The following is a 16348-nucleotide window of genomic DNA, read 5'->3' as shown; positions in this document are numbered from 1 at the left end:
TTGGTGATGGCATTGATGATGCACATCACAGGGAGGGCAGAGCAAAGGAGGGACACAGGTGGAGGAGAAAAACAGTAGTCATCATTCACGACTGCTAAGCAGTCGGTGCTGTGTGCCATGTGCACACATAGTAACTCACTGAACTGAAAGCAGTTGGTGGTGGATCATCTTCGTCTTATAGTGAGTGAACTGAGGCACCAAGAACTCAAGAAACAAGCAGAGTCTACACTCTTAACTCTGAGCTAGAGTGTCTCCTAAGGATGGGAGGGAGGTGGGTCATTTACTCTGGGGACTCGGCATAACAGGAAAAGGGACTTTCAAATGAAACTCACAGGGTCTGTGAGCAATCAATTCCAGAATTAAGCAGTTTTATGTTGGGCTAATGGATTCATCTCTTTCCTTGTTTGAGGAGTCAGGTTCTTGCCTATTTGAACTCTCCAAAGATGAGTGGGCTGATAACCAATGTCTAGAAGTATAATTTCGTCACTGAGGCACAAAGGTGCCAAGGATCCCATTGGGGGGCCTGGGTGGCTCCGTTGGTCAAGCATCCAACTCTTGGTTTTGGCTCAGGTCGTGATCTCACGGTTCATGGGATTGAGCCCCATGTTGGGCTCTGTGCTGCATGGAGCCTGCTTGGGATTCTCTCTCTCCCTCTCCGCTCCCCCTCCTCTCTCTCCCTCAAAACAAACTTTTCAAAAAGTGCCAAGGACCCCCTAACACATCAACCAAATCAGTGATAAACTGGACATCAACTACCCCACAATGGGACCAAATGAACAGTTGTTAAGAGGATCAAGAAGGTTCAACAAGGGCCTTTGGCCATCTTTTCAGAGAGAGTCAAATACCCAGAGAGACAAATAATAACAATCATGTCACTTATCTAAAGCTCCTATAATGGCAGGCACTGTGATAAATGCTTTACGTGTTTCATCTAATTTAACTTTGTAACATTCCTATAAAGTACACATTATTATTTCCCTCTCAGAGGTAGAAATCAAAGCCCAACAAGTTTAATTTGCCCAAAGCTACGTAGCGTTAATAAGAGACAGAAACAGAATTAAGTCCAAATTTTGGCCCCAAAGTCAACATTTAACTAGCGTGATGTCCAGCTTCCTGGGCAATGAGAAGTCCACAGTGTCACCCGGACCCCAGAGACCAGAGGCAGGGCTTGCAGGCCAGGCCGTGCTGACTCTCTAGGTTGCTCTCATTGCTCCCGAATATCTTATCACAAGTGATCCCCACCCCCCTTCCTTGCCATTTGTCCCCACAGCCTTCATGCTACACACTACCTGCTCCACCAGCCTGTGTCACCAAGTATAGAGCTCAGCAAAACCCAAACCCCTCGGCATGAAGAGGCAGACTTGCTGTGTAAAAACACACACCTTCTGCTCGGGCTTCTAAACAAATGACAACAGCTCAGAGACCCCCTCGGGCCACCCTCAGGACCCCACTGCTAAAGTGGTGTCAAAAATTGAAGGCCCAGGAAGATCTGTCTTTGTGGGCTTCTCAGAATTGAAGATTCCTGCATCTAGTCAACCTGACAAATGTCATGCTGCTTTGATTGTCTGAAATTGTTTCCTTTTTGCTTTCCTGTATAATTTTGTCAAGTTATTTTTGGAACTATCAGTTCAAGTTGATTCTTCAAGTGGGACTGAGAGTAAACCTGGTAAGCCCATTTATGCCACAGGTTTAAAGGGAAAGGAACATCCACTCTGCACAGGGAGGGAGAAGAGCCTTAACTCCAATGTTGGGAGGCTCTGTGCTGGGTTTTACAAAGGGATGTCTCTCCATGCCCTTGGGGACATTGGGCAAATGGTTTAACATCTGGGACTTCTGCAATCAGAAATGCATCTTCTCTGGATCAATGTCCCCTACTTGCTTCTGACTCCCAGCTTCTCGGCAGAAAACCTTTTGTCTGGATTTCTTCGTCTTCAATCCCTCTTCCTGCTTCCCTTCTAGGTTTAATGGTAGAGAGTTCAGAGGCTTAATAGCCCCTAGTGTTAATATTCTGGTTAAACACTGATGGTTTATGGCAGATGTTGAACCCACACACCTACAGGAGCCACTTACATAAATGAATGAAGTAGCTCAGTCATAAAACCAAACAAAAACAAAACACCACCTCCTTGCCCCATCATTCACTTCCCCACTTTTGACAGAGACTTGAGTAAAGATTTCTCTCTACGTAAGAACAACAACGTTACACACACAATAATAATGGGTATCTGACACCAGCCTCAGCACTAAGGAGGCAATAAGGAGTGGAGGGGACTAAGGAAAATGGATAAAGCTCCACGACCCCTTAAAAGGAGGCAGCTGTTACTTAAATCCAGCAGATGAAGGCCATTCCAGCCTTCCAGATGAAGGCTGCTGTCAGCCAAGTGTCCAGTTTGTCAACCCAAGTAAGAAATCCAGGTTTTCTGTGACATCTCTCATTCTAAAATCTTGACTGAATTTTGGGGGCACCTGGGTGGCTCAGTCAGTTAAGCATCCGACCCTTGATTTCAGCTCAGGTCATGATCTCACAGTTGTGAGATCAATCCCCATGGCAAGGCACCCCACACTGAGCATGGAGCCTGCTTGAGATATTCTCTCTCTCTCTCTCTCCCCTTCTCCCTAGCTTGTGCTCTCTCTAAAACATATATATATATATATGCTCTAATATATATATAATCTAATATATTAGGAATTCATATATATGTATATATATATGAATATACATATATATGAATATCTATATACATATGAATATCTATATATATATGAATATACATACATATATGAATTCCATTCAAACACCCTGCAGACCTAACAAAACACATCTGCAGGCCTGGTCCTCTGGGTGTGGTCTCTGTTATAAGGCTCCAGCTAAGTCATCCAGAATCATTCCCACTGGCTGGTTCTGGCCCCATGAATGCAGGCAGCATGCTGCAGATCACATGACTGCTAGTCGCCGATCAAGGTTCCTGACACAGGAGCTTATCGAGAACACCTTCCTCCCTGCTTAGCGTTCTCTCTACATGCCCTTACTCTGGTGTCTGCTCTTTGAGCCCAGGCCTCATCCCCACCTCACAACAAAAGTCTCTCTCTGAGGATCCTCCTCATGTTGGGGACCTGTTCAGGCCACTTCTCTGAGCTCCTGGCCTCTCTGACCCCTCTTCTCCACCCCCTCTCCCCTGACCACAGTCCACTTCTGAGGCCTATGCTCTCTCAACTGTTATCCCCCCCACCATCTACAGCTCTGAGAAAGAATTTATCCTGCCAGCTTCAACTTACCAAACACATTTGTCCTTGGGGCCCAGGTCGGCCTCCAGCTTGTGGTTTTAAACACTCCACCCTCACTCCCCACTGAGACCCAGCAACCCCAAAGTGGGATCCTGCTGAATGGGGTTAACAGAAAACTAACTATGCATTTGGGGCAAAATGCCTTGATGCTGGTGACATTTAAACTCCTGCAGATGTCAGTGCAACATCCAAAGACATATTATTGTGCCCTTTCTCTCGCTCTTTAAGCCTGACGGTCCTCAGTAGGAAGCCACGCAATTGAGGAGAAAGAGCAGTACACACATTAGAAATGTGGTACAGACACTCCACGGGGTCAGTGACATGGCCCCAGAAGGTTGTGATGAGAAGGAAAAAAAAGTCTAAAAAATTCCAAAAGTCAACTTGGGAGCTAGAAACTTAGAAACCCGGTGGAAAATTGTGCTGACATTTATTATATGTGGTTGCCACGCAGTGGCCACCCTGCTAAGGGCTAACACTGAGAAATGACAGCAGAGGGGGACTATGGCTAAAACACTTTTATAATAACACAAAAATGTTAAATGGGCTATAAAATATAGACGAGAGGTTTCAGTTTGTAAGAGAAAATAATTTCCTTTGAGTATTACGCCTCTGTGTCGGTCACTGTTTTGGAAGCTGCGAGGCAATCATTCAAAGTCATAACTTCAGCTCAGATCGATCGAGACTACAATTGCAAATCAGGCACTAACCCCTTGGAACTTCTGGAATATTTTGTGGAATCGCCTATTGATAAGCACTGACCTGATGTTAATAGAAAAAATGTTTTAGAGGACAGAAGTGGAGAATGACAAGGCCTGGGGAGAATGTATATTTCTCCATATAGTTAAATTTTTAACAACCATAAGCAAAGTCATAAATGCATTAATATGAAAGCTTCAGAGGGAAAGAAGCACTGTCAACCCAAAGGACAGTTCAGAAGCCTCTAGCAGTCTGCGTGACTCATGATCCCATGAGCAGCCCCCAAGGACGCATGCATGGTGGGAACGCTGGAAGGCATCACTCAGGCTCCACCTTTGATAGACCTACACCAGCCTAGCCTGCACCAGCCAGGAAATCCAGGAGTGCACCATTTCTGATGCCTCTGCCTTCCGAACTAATCTATCAAATGGGACCAGCTGACTCTACCTCCTAAATGTTATCTCTGATCCGTCCACCTCTCTCCCTGTTTCTTCACAGCACTGGTGACCATCTGTTATGGGCTAAATTGTGTCTCCTCCGCCTTCCAAATTCTTTCTTTATTTATTTTGAGAGAGAGAACAAACGAGAGAACACGCACGCGAGCTGGAGAGGGGCAGAGAAACAGGGAGAGAGAGAATCCCAAGTAAGGTCTGCACTAACAGCACAGATAATGGGGCTCGAACTCATAAAGCATGAGATGATGACCTGAGCTGAAATCAGAAGCCAGATGCTCAACTGACTGAGCCACCCAGGCGCCCCTCCTCCCTCAAATTCTTATGTTGAAGCCCTACTGCTCAACACCTCAGACTGTGACCGTATTTGGAGATGGGGCTTCTAGGGCAGACCTTAATCTAATCTATCCGGTATCCTGATAAGCAGAGAAAATCTGGACACACTGAGATGCATCACGAGCATGTGTGCACAAAGGAAAGCCCATGTGAGAACACAGCTAGCAAAGGGGAGAGGCCTCAGGAGTAACCAACCCAGCCATCTCCATCTCAGAACTGCGGGCAAATAAATTTCTGCTTTTTAAGCCCCCCTAGACTGTGGGCTTTTGTATGGGAGCCTTAGCAAACTAATTTACACTCTGTTGTAGATCACATAATTGCCGATTTCATTTCCAGTGTTTTCAGTCCCAGTGGAAGGGCAGAGAATGAATGAGGGCAGAGAGTTACTCCCATCCACCCAGCGCAGTGCCTGTCCTGGAGTATACACTCAGGAAGCATATGCTGCATGATGAATGGACATCTCTCCACCAGCCTGGTCTGGGCCATTACCATGTCTTCCGTGATTCCAGAACTTTCCCCCAATAGGTCTCCTCACTTCTCTACTCCCCTTCAACTTGTTCTCCACAGAGCAGCCAAAGTGATCTTGTAACACTTAAATCAAATCAATCCCTAGGATAAATCCCTCCACTGGCTCCTTTTTGCTCTTAGATTAAAACCTAACCTCATCAGGACTCTCAGGGGCTTGAGTGGTCAGGCCTCAGCCTCCCTCCCACTTTCATCCACATCTACGCTCCCTACACTCTCGGTGTTCTGGCGGCACCTGCGGATTCCCAGTGCAGGACATGTACACTTACTGTTTTCAATGCCTGGCATGCCCCCCTCCCTAGATCACTACACAGGGGACTCCCATCTCAGCTCAGACCACATGTGCATAGACACCTCCCCTGCCCCTTAGACTCTAAGGACTCCCCCCCTCATGCCAGCCACTCACATTTATTATATTCCCAGCACTATCACTATCTGAAATTATATTCATTACTATTTAAGATTACTTATTTAGTAGCTTTCCTCCCTATGCAAGTCTGCTAAGTTAACACCACAGAGACAAGGATCTAACCAACTTGATCATTTAAGTATCCCCTGTGTCCAGCACAAATTCCTGACACATAGCTAATGCACAAATAATTTACTTACTGAAAGGAAGTATGAATAAAAAGCTGGAGTAGACGTAGACTGAGCAGAGAACTCAACCAGGGGCTTTTGCGAGGTACCATTCACCTCCACACAACTCAGGAGCTATGGATAGACCCCTGAGGACTATATGCACTGCCAGTATTTGTACATATAATTAAGTGGAATTTTTCCAATTCCAGACACTATTGCAGTGTCCTCACATTTTGACTTCTGGGAAGTTTAAGCTTAAGGTGCCTAAGCATCAAGGCTGAATTCCATGTTGCACTCACATTACAAAGGAACACAGCCAGAGTCACGTCTTTCTGAGTTATATCCCATGGCCCATTTGCTGGGTAACTGGCTCTCAGCAATTCCATAACCACGCAATCCACATTCCTCAGCAGGAGGAATACGAGGCTGTCAGGAGAATCCTAAATTCAGGAGCATCCCCAAGGAGGGGGAGAATTCCAAAGGGGGGGGCATGAGACTTTAGGGTGGGGAGCATCAAACACCCTCCAGAGAACCCTCTCCCATAGAGATTTCTCAGAGAGAAGGGAGCATTTGGCTTTCATAGCAGACCATGGACAGCGCTTGGAATCAATGGGCAGAGCTAAGACTGGAACAAGGGACAGGTATCAGGTGGGGTGACAGCAGAGGGGAAAACTCCAGCTCGAGTGGAGAGATTTGGGATCCCTTATGATAAAGCCAGACTGGATTCTCCTGGGAAGAGCCAAAGAAAGACAGAGTGCAAACATCAAGCACTGAGTAAGAAGCAGGGGTGTGGCAGGCTGCAGCAGAGGTGAGGGTCCCCGACGATGATGGGATGTGCAACAGGGCTTGGGGAAACTGACGTGGTCTCACAGAGAGACTACCTCAAAACTGGGAAAGCTGTGCAGAGCTGGGTGTGTGGCGTTAAGTAGACTGCAGGGAGGGCAGGCATCTCCTGACACAGCTGTCCAGTCTGAGGTCAAAGATCATTCTTTAATGGGCAGCTGATTCCCAGAAGGCCAGGGAGGGGAAGGCTTAATCCAGGTGAGGGGATTAACTGTGTATCTACTATATAAACACTGCATGGCTGGGGGGACTTCTTCATGTGAGGTCTGGATCAGCAGGCATGACTGAAATCCCAAAGACCCAGGAAGCAACCCAAAGGACAGGAAGTTTAGACCAGAGCAATGAATAACCCAGTAGGATCTCAGCACTGAGAGGCTGGCTGATTTAGGGGAAGAGGGGCTCTCTTGCACAAACACAAAATACAATTATCCCAAAGACTGTCTTGCCAAAACCCTTTGGAACTTGTCCCAAACTCTTCCAAAGAAGGTGCTCTAAGCATTCTAGTGCCGGGGAAGGAAGTGATGTTCAAAGTGCTAACAATTCATTGCAGAAGTGGAAAGTGTCATTTCAATTAAAGCAACATGCATGGGGCTGAACTGAAAACAGCCCCAAAATGAAAGGATTGAAAAGCCCTGTAACAACCAGGGACAAAGACACTTGTGGAGAAAAGAGCAAACTGCACCACAACCAATGGTGCAAGGAGGGAGTAGAGAGGGCCCTCCAGGAGATACCTGGAACCAGACAGCCGCCAATAAATTAATGGGAATCTCCAACATGCAGAACGGCTGCTACCCCTGCTAGCCCTCCTCAGAGGTGCCCTAATCCCCATGTGTATCCCTCTGATTACAGTCCCCCCCCCCCAGCCAAATGTCACCAGATATGATGCCACCAACTGCCTCTGGGATTTTGCGAAACTGGGAACCACAGTTCTTTGCACAAACACATTCAGAAATCTCAGGCTAAATACAACAAAAGGAGCTTCAAGGGGAAAGTGGATGGGCATGAAAGGAGCAGTATGCCTTTGAGGACTCCTGATACTGTACCAGAAGTACTAACCACATGAGAAATCTCTCCCTACATCTACACAGAGCTGATGAGTGTATCTAAAATTACTTTTAAAGAATTAATAGCTTTGGGGTACTTTTCCCTGTGAGTGAGCAGTGGCTAATTTGCCCAGTGTTTTGGTGGTGTTTTTTTTAAGACAATTGCACAAGATTCCATCCAAAGCCTTCTAATTCTTCCACTTCAGTGGTCTGAATCCCACTAATAAACAATCAGGACTTTAGACTCCCTTAATGACGGGGAGAGATTCAAACGAAGATGTTTTGCCACTCTCTGCAAATTTCCTGTAGGTACTGCCTGTTGAACAGGCCAGCAAAATGACGAATTTATTCAGGACTGATTGCATTGAGTATGTAAGCATTTCTGAAGGATTAAAAAGGAGGGTGAGAAATGGTTGTGAGCTGAATGAACGGCGGTGGGGGGACTACAGCCTCCAAGCTCCCCAGTCCGGCATGGAGCAAGGCTGTGAGGAGGAGGGAACAGACTTACTGCATGGATGAGCAAGGACCCGGACCTCGTCCACAGCGATGTAGCCAGGATGACCCTTCAAAGAGACGGATTCAAATATCACCTGCAACACACATGAGGGAGAGTCAATTTTGCAGAAGTGGTTGTAGGCATTATAGGAAGCCGCCCAGCCCCCAAACCTTCTCTTTCAGCTTCCCATGAGAGCCTCTCAAAGAGGCACTACATTACTCTAGCACGCTACCCTGCCAATTGCCTCGGATTTCCAAAACAAGGTAAAAAGGCCACATTCTAATGGCCAGCTAAAGAAGAATCAGCCACACGGAACATTTTTAACGGATTTCATAAATAACGCTTGAATGCAGAAAAACCACCCAAACATGGCTTGAAACCCCAATCTGCACCTTTTTCATTGTTGTTTCAAGTGAAACACAGAGAAGAATTACTTCCTAATATCCCAAACTTTCTTATGAACTGTGACAGGAGCTTACCTTAGAAGCTACCATAAACCAAGGAGGGTTTACCCTGATTTGATTCTACATCTCCCAGGAATATATTCCATCTGAGTTTTTTAAAATTTTAATTCCAATACAGTTAACATACAGTTTCAGGTGTCCAATATAGCAATTCAGCACTTCCACACAATACCTGGTGTTCATCACAAGTGCACTCCCTAATCCTCAGCCCCTATTTCTCCCCTCCCCCCACCAACCTGCCCTCTGGTCACCATTAGTTTGCTCTCTGCACTTAAGAGTCTGTTTCTTGGTTGGTCTCTCTCCTCAATCTCAATTTCTTAATAATACCTCTTGAAGATAAGCCCCATACACAACTGTTGGTATCAGGGAATTCAAGGGCAACAAGTTCTTTGAATTCTCCATTCTGACTCTCACCCAAACTGTGTATTTCAGTGGAAATTTTACAACTCAGTTAACAGCTGTGCTTGTCACCCACTAACTTCACCTAGAAGATGTGACTATGTGGACACTGTGATTAATGCCCTTGACCTCCCTAATTCCAATGGTCTTTATCTCCCATCAGCTTCAGCCATAGGTATAAAATGCTCGGGCTTCTCATATTCTTTAAAAGCTACCCTCTGGCAGCAGGATCTGCTCTAGCACAGTCCAGCTGTGTTACTATCACATTTGGGATTCTCAGTAGTTTCATCAACACTCACTCTCAACACTTCCTTACTTCCCACTGCAAAACTCCCCCCTCCCACTATAATCTGGACTTTTTCCCCCAACACTTTCCCCAGGACTGCTCTCATGGCAAATACCAATAACCTCATAGTTGCCAAATTCAATAGATAGTGTCCCATCTTTATCTTAAGAAGGAAGACAGTGTAAGGCTTGAGCTCTCGATCAGAATGCCTGGGTTGTAGTTTTGACTACACCACTTACTAAGCATGTGACCTTGGGCTATCCTAATTATTAACACATGTTCCATGAATGAATACAATGAATACAAGTCATGGGAGAATGGGTGTGTGATAGTGAAACATATATTAGTTCAGTGTTATCTCTCCCTTCTTCTGCAGAAATAAGAATTCTATAATGAAAGAGAGAATCTTTCATTCATCAGAATTCTTGAGAATTTTTTTTGTAAAGCATGAGATTTGGGTTTTTTTGTAAAGGTGAGATTTGGGTTTCTCAAAAATAGAAGAAAAATATTCCATAATAAACAAGGGAAAGAATGTTCTCATTTTCCATTAAATGAGTTAATAATTATAAATTGCTTGCAACATACATGGTAAGATATTGGTAAATGTTACTATTCTTGTTCTTACTCTTGAGACAGGGATGGAAAGAAAAGAGGGAATGTGAGGGAATGGTGGCAGGTTTGGGGAGAGGAGGAAGCTAATATACTCCCTGATGTGACTGTCCCCTGTAGCCACGACAGCAAGTTTCCACTGAAGTTCATTCTCTCAACAGACTCTTTGGTGTAAGTCATGACTGGCAAAAAATGGTGGAAGCTGGACTTTGGGTCCATGTGGAGTTACATGGAAATAGAGGCACATGTGGCTTCAGGAACCAAGGGAGTTAGGGAAGGGTGGTCGGGAGAAAGCACAGAAGCATAGAGAAAAGGACCATGGCAGCCCAGCAACTCATTGATAAAGGCTCCAGACTCACAAGACGTTAGAACTAAGTCCATAGTGTATTTATACCAAAGGGCAGACTCTGGATACAGCTGAGAATAAAGCGCTTCCCAAGAAAGAACTGGGGAAAGTCCTCTCTCTGTCACTGCCAGATCACTCAGAGGAAAATGCTCACAAACATGAAGGAGCCCAGAGCATGCGTCTTTAGCATGCCATTCCAGAATCACAATTTTTTTTTTTTAATAAAAATCATGCAAGCTGTCATGAGATAGACACCTTTGGTGTCTGGGGATTAAAGAGTCAACAACATAGATACGAGACTGGATATATCAGAAATAGTGCTGGAAGGGAAAGGAAAGATAAGAAGGTCCATGCTGAACCCTCCAAGGCCTACCTGGACTCAAATGCTGAGGCAGGTCCCCTGAACACTCTCGATGAGGCTGGCACTAGGGTGAGTAAAGAATTGTAGAGGCTACTTTAGTGCTGTCTGTTTATAGAAGGCAGGGAGAATGGGGTGGAAGACAGGCAGAAGGAGGCTTACCAACACCTAGCAACACTCCATGTCAGTGTAAGGGAGCAGGGACCCCGAGGGGCAGAGATGCAGCCCAAGGCTCAGGCCGGGAAACCCACCTTCTCTGCAGGACATTCTTCAATCTTAAGGCCACTATGTGGACCTAAGGTCAACTACACCTGCCCCAGCCCCTAAAAACCTTAAAGACCTCCTGGGGCTTATATGGAAAGGCATAAACATCTCTCTCATGCATGAGCTGTGGAAAAGCCAGCAAATCATCTCCCAGGAGAGGCTCAGAGATGAATCATCCTCAACCTCTCCAAAAAGCATGTTAGGAGAGGGGAAGGAGATGTTAGGACATGGTTTAAGGGAGCTGGCATTTTATCCTCCCTTTTGGTGGTCCTTGAGCACAGAATCTGCATAGCAAGAGTTTCAAGGGGCTGCAAACATTTTATCCAAAGATGAGAGAGAAAAATGTTGGCTGCCAGCTCCCCACACAGGAAGAAGACCACATATATCTTCATGGAGAGGGATTCTTTAGGGCAAAATCAAGAGGGCCTCTTGCCCACACCAGCCCCAGGAGGCCTGGCTAAGATGAGGAGTAGGATCTGCTGCCCAGCAGAGAAGGGGAGGTGGGAGAGAGGAGATGGGGTAGAGTGCGAATGGTGGGCAAAAGCAGCCCCCTCTGTGAGACGCACCCCCTTGAACTGTGCGTGAAGTTGCTAATCCTAGAGAGTGACAGATCCCTGAGAAAGAGACTGGACTTCAAGTCCAGTTGAATCCAAGCCAGGCAGGTCCTAGATTTCACAAGTCTACATAGCAATTATAAGCAATGAATAAGACCACTTCACCTAGGCTGGTGATAGAAAACACAGTGAGCAGGTAATTGATAAAAAGTTCTCATTTTTTTTAAATCTTGGGATATAACAGTTTAGAATCATTAAAAACATAAAATAGAGTTAATACCTCCTGCAAAGGGGCAGAGATTTAACGTGTAGCTTAGGCAGTTTTAATAAGCCCCAGCTCCTGAGAGGAGGCAGGTGTGGGGCTAGAAGGCAGGGGGGAGTTCACCCCGGGCCCTGCTGAAACCCTGGTGCCACAGAGCCCACTAATAGTAAAGATGAAATTTCTGTGTTTATTACAGAGCTAAAAGTCAATTTTGCAACTATGAAATATGACTTTAATAAATGAATACACAAGCCATCAGGATCCGAGTCCCAGCACTGCTAAAAACTAAAATTGTATTTAGTCCACAGAATCATACATGCAGGACGGGAGCTTAGGGTCCGATGAATTTTAAAATCTGCTTTGCAAGTATCTTTGAATCTCTTGATAGATCTCCCCTTCTCTCCCCTGGATGTATGTGTGGGTGCTGAATCTGGGAGCATGCAGGTGTATGTGCACCTGTGTGTGCCCTTGTGTGTGTGTGGCCATGGGACTATTAGTGGTTGTGTATGTGTGTGTGTGTGTGTGTGCGTGCGCGCGCACACGCACACACATGCATGTCTGAGGTGGTGGGGGAGACGTGTCTGTTCTAAACTGTTGCTTTTGGTGCATTACTGGCCTTCTCACCACAAAGCTCACAGCAGAGGATATAATGTAACATAATGATGCTGTAGTAGCCGACAAGTTGGAAATGAGAAAATTCTCCCAGATGAAGCTGCCTATCACAGGGATGGTATAGAGCTTACAGAGCAGAACTCAACCACAGTGGCCATTTCTTCAAAGAAGAAATCGTTCCCCCTTCCTCTTTTTCTGTTCTCCCCTCTGTTCCTCCCCCTTCCCTCCAATAATTACTGAGGGCTACTGCAAGCCTGACATGTCATTTTATATAGATGCAATCTCATTCAATGCACAGAAGAACCCTCCATTGTACCGATTTCCCTCTCCAGTTTACAAATGAAAGCAAGTGATTCGGAATGATGACAGGATACATCCAACATTACACAGCTAGGGAGTGGAAGATTCTCATAATGGGCTTTTTTTCCCAAAAGCAAGAAACTGAGCTTGGAGCCAGAGGACCTACGCAGGATTATAGGAACCTCAGTTTACCAATAATATGCCCTACTCTAGAACACAAGTCTTGCTCCTTCCCAACACAGGGAGTCACTACACAGATAAATTAGAGGCAATATGCTTACCACAGGGCTGGGACAAAGAGGGTATCCAAGAAATGTCCTTTTCCCTCTCTATACCCCATCGAAGAGCATCGCCAAGAGTGGCACTGTCCTCACCTGGGTCACTTTTCCTGCTCATTATACTTGCATCTGTGGCCCTACCCTATAATCCATTTAACATCAGGCCCTACGTAGAGGTTTTCTGGTTGGAGTCCTAAGGCCTCACTGGGGGTATCCGTGGACTTACAGACACACTTACTTTATACTCAGTTATACAGGGGGTAGTCTTGGGCCCGGGCATCAAGATTCAGGCCCCAACTTTTCCAATGATCTGCTGTGTGCCCTTGGACTTAAGTATCCACCTCTAAACCTCAGCTTTATCACCTACATCAAGGTTCAGCAAACCATGACCTGGAGGTCCAATCTGGCCCACCACTTGTTTTTAGACATAAAGTTTTACTGGAACACAGCTACATCCTTCCACTCATTTCCATATTGTTTGCGGCTGCCTGCACAGTCTATCTGAAGGGACTACATACCATAGATGTTGAACTGAAGGATGCCTGAGGAGCTCCCAGCCACTAACCTTGCCAGCCTCGGGTCCATTTTCTGCTTCAGACTCTACAGAAATTTCTCCAAAATGCTGATTTGACTATGTCACTTTCTTACTTAAAACCTTTCAAGAGTAGGCATGGGGACAACTGCAAATAGGCAGAAGGGATTTACGGGGGTGATGAAAGTGTTCTAAAACTGGTTTATGGTGATGACTGCACAACTTAGATTTACTAAAAATCACTGGATTGCACACTTCAGTGGGTAAATTCTAGGATATGTAAATTGTACCTAAATGCATACAGTTGTTTTAAAAAAAGAAAAGCTTTCAAGAGTCCCAGGCCAAGCGGACCCAGAGCGGTGCTCCCCCAGGCACGCTCTGCAGACTGACGCCAGCCTACGCCCCATGCATTCTCGGCCCGCAGTGAGGTAAATAGGGCAAGTGGGAGAGGTGTTTAGAAACTATTGCAGCACTGTGGCACTGCTGTGACATTTTTACTAGTCATGAAAGCACTGGGCCACAGTGAGTTGAGAAGAAAAAAAAGGTCTCTTGCAACAGTTTGAGTGGCACTGCTCTAGAGATTACACTTAATCTCCTTGGCCTGGCATTCAAAGCCATCCACGACCAGCTCTCTTCTGCAAGCTTAGCTCCCTGTGTATTTCCTTTGTGACCTACCCTGAAACAAGGGAGAGTTTCCAAACTCTGCAAAACTCTCTCACTCACTCCTCCAGCCCCTGGCATGCACCATCCCTGACAACTCAAATGCCTTTCCCTTCCTTTTTCAATAATTATTGATTCATCCTTCAAGACTTAGCCTAGCTGCCACCTCCACCTGAAAGCCTTCCTAATTGCTTTTCCCCCAAATGCTCTATTCCTCAGGGGTGATCTTTTGACTAGTTATCTCATCTCTCAGAACCTCAATTTTTTCATCCATAAAATAGGGGTAATAACAGAATGTCCCTCATCAGGTCTCTTTAAGCAGTTACTTTATAAAAGGCTTCCCTGTCTCTGTTCCCTCAGCATCCTGGAGAGCCCACTGTGTCCCACACTACAGTAACTGCTTATTTATGTATTAGTCTCCTCTTCCTGAGCATGATTTCCAGGGAGGCAGGGGCCGTGCTGGATCGCCTCTGCACCTGCAGGGTCTTGCTAGAAGAGGCTCAGTAAATACAAGTTGCACAAATGAGTAAAGTAAGTCCTTTCTTGGCCTAACAACTCTAGTTGGGCAAGAGATATATACGATTACTTTTTAAAAACTCAAACCATGAAATGCCATACCTGGTAGAAATGTGGCCAGAAGGTGCTGATGGCAAGCTCTGCCTTCACCCAGCCCTCGGTGACGACCCCAGACACGTTCCAGACAGGGTTCCCCTGGGGGCCGCCGTTCACCTTCACATAGACATTCAAGGCTCCTGGGCTGGACCTATCACGGCTGGAGAAGTAGTAATGGAAATCGATACAGTGGGTGTCATTCTCCTTCAGGGTCGGCAGGAGAAGGTGGGCCTTCTGGCCAGAGGCCCTCCCAGAGCTGTTCACCATCATGAAGGATCCTGGAGACCCACAAAGGGGGTGGGAAGTAGAGACAAAGAGAGAAAAAGAAAATCCTTCTGATAATCAGTCATACCCACAAACCTAATGGCCAGAAATCAAGTCACTCTAGGAGCTTCTGATTGATCCTGAGGAAGCCACATCCTATCTTTCAACCTGAGTATCATCTTCCGTAACTGGGAACTTCGAAAACCTACTGAACAAGGCAGTTTAAAAATTAAGAGATGGCAACATGGGGGCACCTTGTGGCTCAGCTGGTCGAGTGTCCAACTCTTGGTTTCGCATCACAATCTCAGGGTTTGTGAGACTGAGCCTTGCATCAGGTTGTGCACAGACAGCATGGAGCCTGCTTGGGATTCTACCTCTCCCTTTCTCTGTGCTCCTCCCCTGCACATGCATGCATGCTCGCCGCTCTCACTCTCTCAAAAAACATTTTTTTTTAAAGCGAGAGATGGCAACACATATGAATATTACTACAAAGTAGACAGTCTATATAAATTTACAGAGGAAACATCACATGCAGCAGGTCACAAAGGAAACATGGAACAAAACCCCAGGAACATAGATAGCTACCTGTGCAAACTCTAAGTGCAAAATGTGAAATGCAACCTCATGCAAGCTCAGGCTGTCTCGATGGATGCAAAACATCTCCAATGTAAGAAGTGTCCTCCCAACATATTCCGCTTGGACCCTTGCATGAAGTTCAAGGAATAACTGACAACTACCCCTTCACACTGCATTCAGCACGAGGAATGATTCTAAGTATCCCAGAAGGACATATAAAACATAGAATATATTCAGTTAAGCAAGGAAGACCCCAAAGAAAGTGAGAGACAACTAGAAGATGTCCGGCCTGGAATAGAGAGTAAGTAATAATTTCTAAGCACTTCAGGAGTACCAATGTGATGCCTTGTGTCTTTTTAATATGTTATTCAATTTAATTTTCAGAATGAGCCTGGGAAGTAGAGGATTTTCATTCTATTTAAAGACTGAATGACTTGCCCCAGGCCCTCAGACAGGGAAGGATGGAGGAGACCCAGATTCTCTCCAACCCCACATTTACACTCTTACTCTGTGCAGAAGACATGACTACTGTTTTCAAGCATTAGGCAGGATGACTGCCCACAGAAAGGAAGGGAGCGTCTTTGGAGTTGCTTTGACAGATTAAATGGTTGTTTCTATAGTTCTTCAACCCACCCTGGATTCATGTCCCAGGCCTCCCAGGAGAGGCAGAGGCCATATCCCCACCCTTGACTTTGGGCCGCACCTGCTTTGGTCAAC

The 16348-nt window shown here is 45.8% G+C and overlaps 1 protein-coding gene across 13 annotated transcripts in view; it reads right to left on the bottom strand.

The window, feature by feature from the left end:
• PTPRT (protein tyrosine phosphatase receptor type T) overlaps positions 1-16348 on the bottom strand; it is a 1056329-nt gene that overhangs the window by 688415 nt on the left and 351566 nt on the right. For 12 of the 13 annotated variants that reach the window (XM_027070121.2, XM_027070126.2, XM_053199941.1 and 9 more), the window contains exons 3-4: positions 14798-15069; positions 8268-8349 (exon numbers count right to left, since the gene is read on the bottom strand). In XM_027070121.2, the coding sequence (XP_026925922.1) occupies positions 8268-8349; positions 14798-15069 (354 nt within the window). The remainder of the gene's footprint in view (positions 1-8267; positions 8350-14797; positions 15070-16348) is intronic. The other variant, XM_053199946.1, reaches the window with a different exon arrangement.

The sequence above is a fragment of the Acinonyx jubatus genome, chromosome A3, assembly GCF_027475565.1.
Source record: "Acinonyx jubatus isolate Ajub_Pintada_27869175 chromosome A3, VMU_Ajub_asm_v1.0, whole genome shotgun sequence".
In the NCBI taxonomy this organism is placed as follows: domain Eukaryota; kingdom Metazoa; phylum Chordata; class Mammalia; order Carnivora; family Felidae; genus Acinonyx; species Acinonyx jubatus.
Note: the sequence above shows the minus strand (reverse complement) of the source record. Positions and strands in the feature narration are given on the sequence as shown.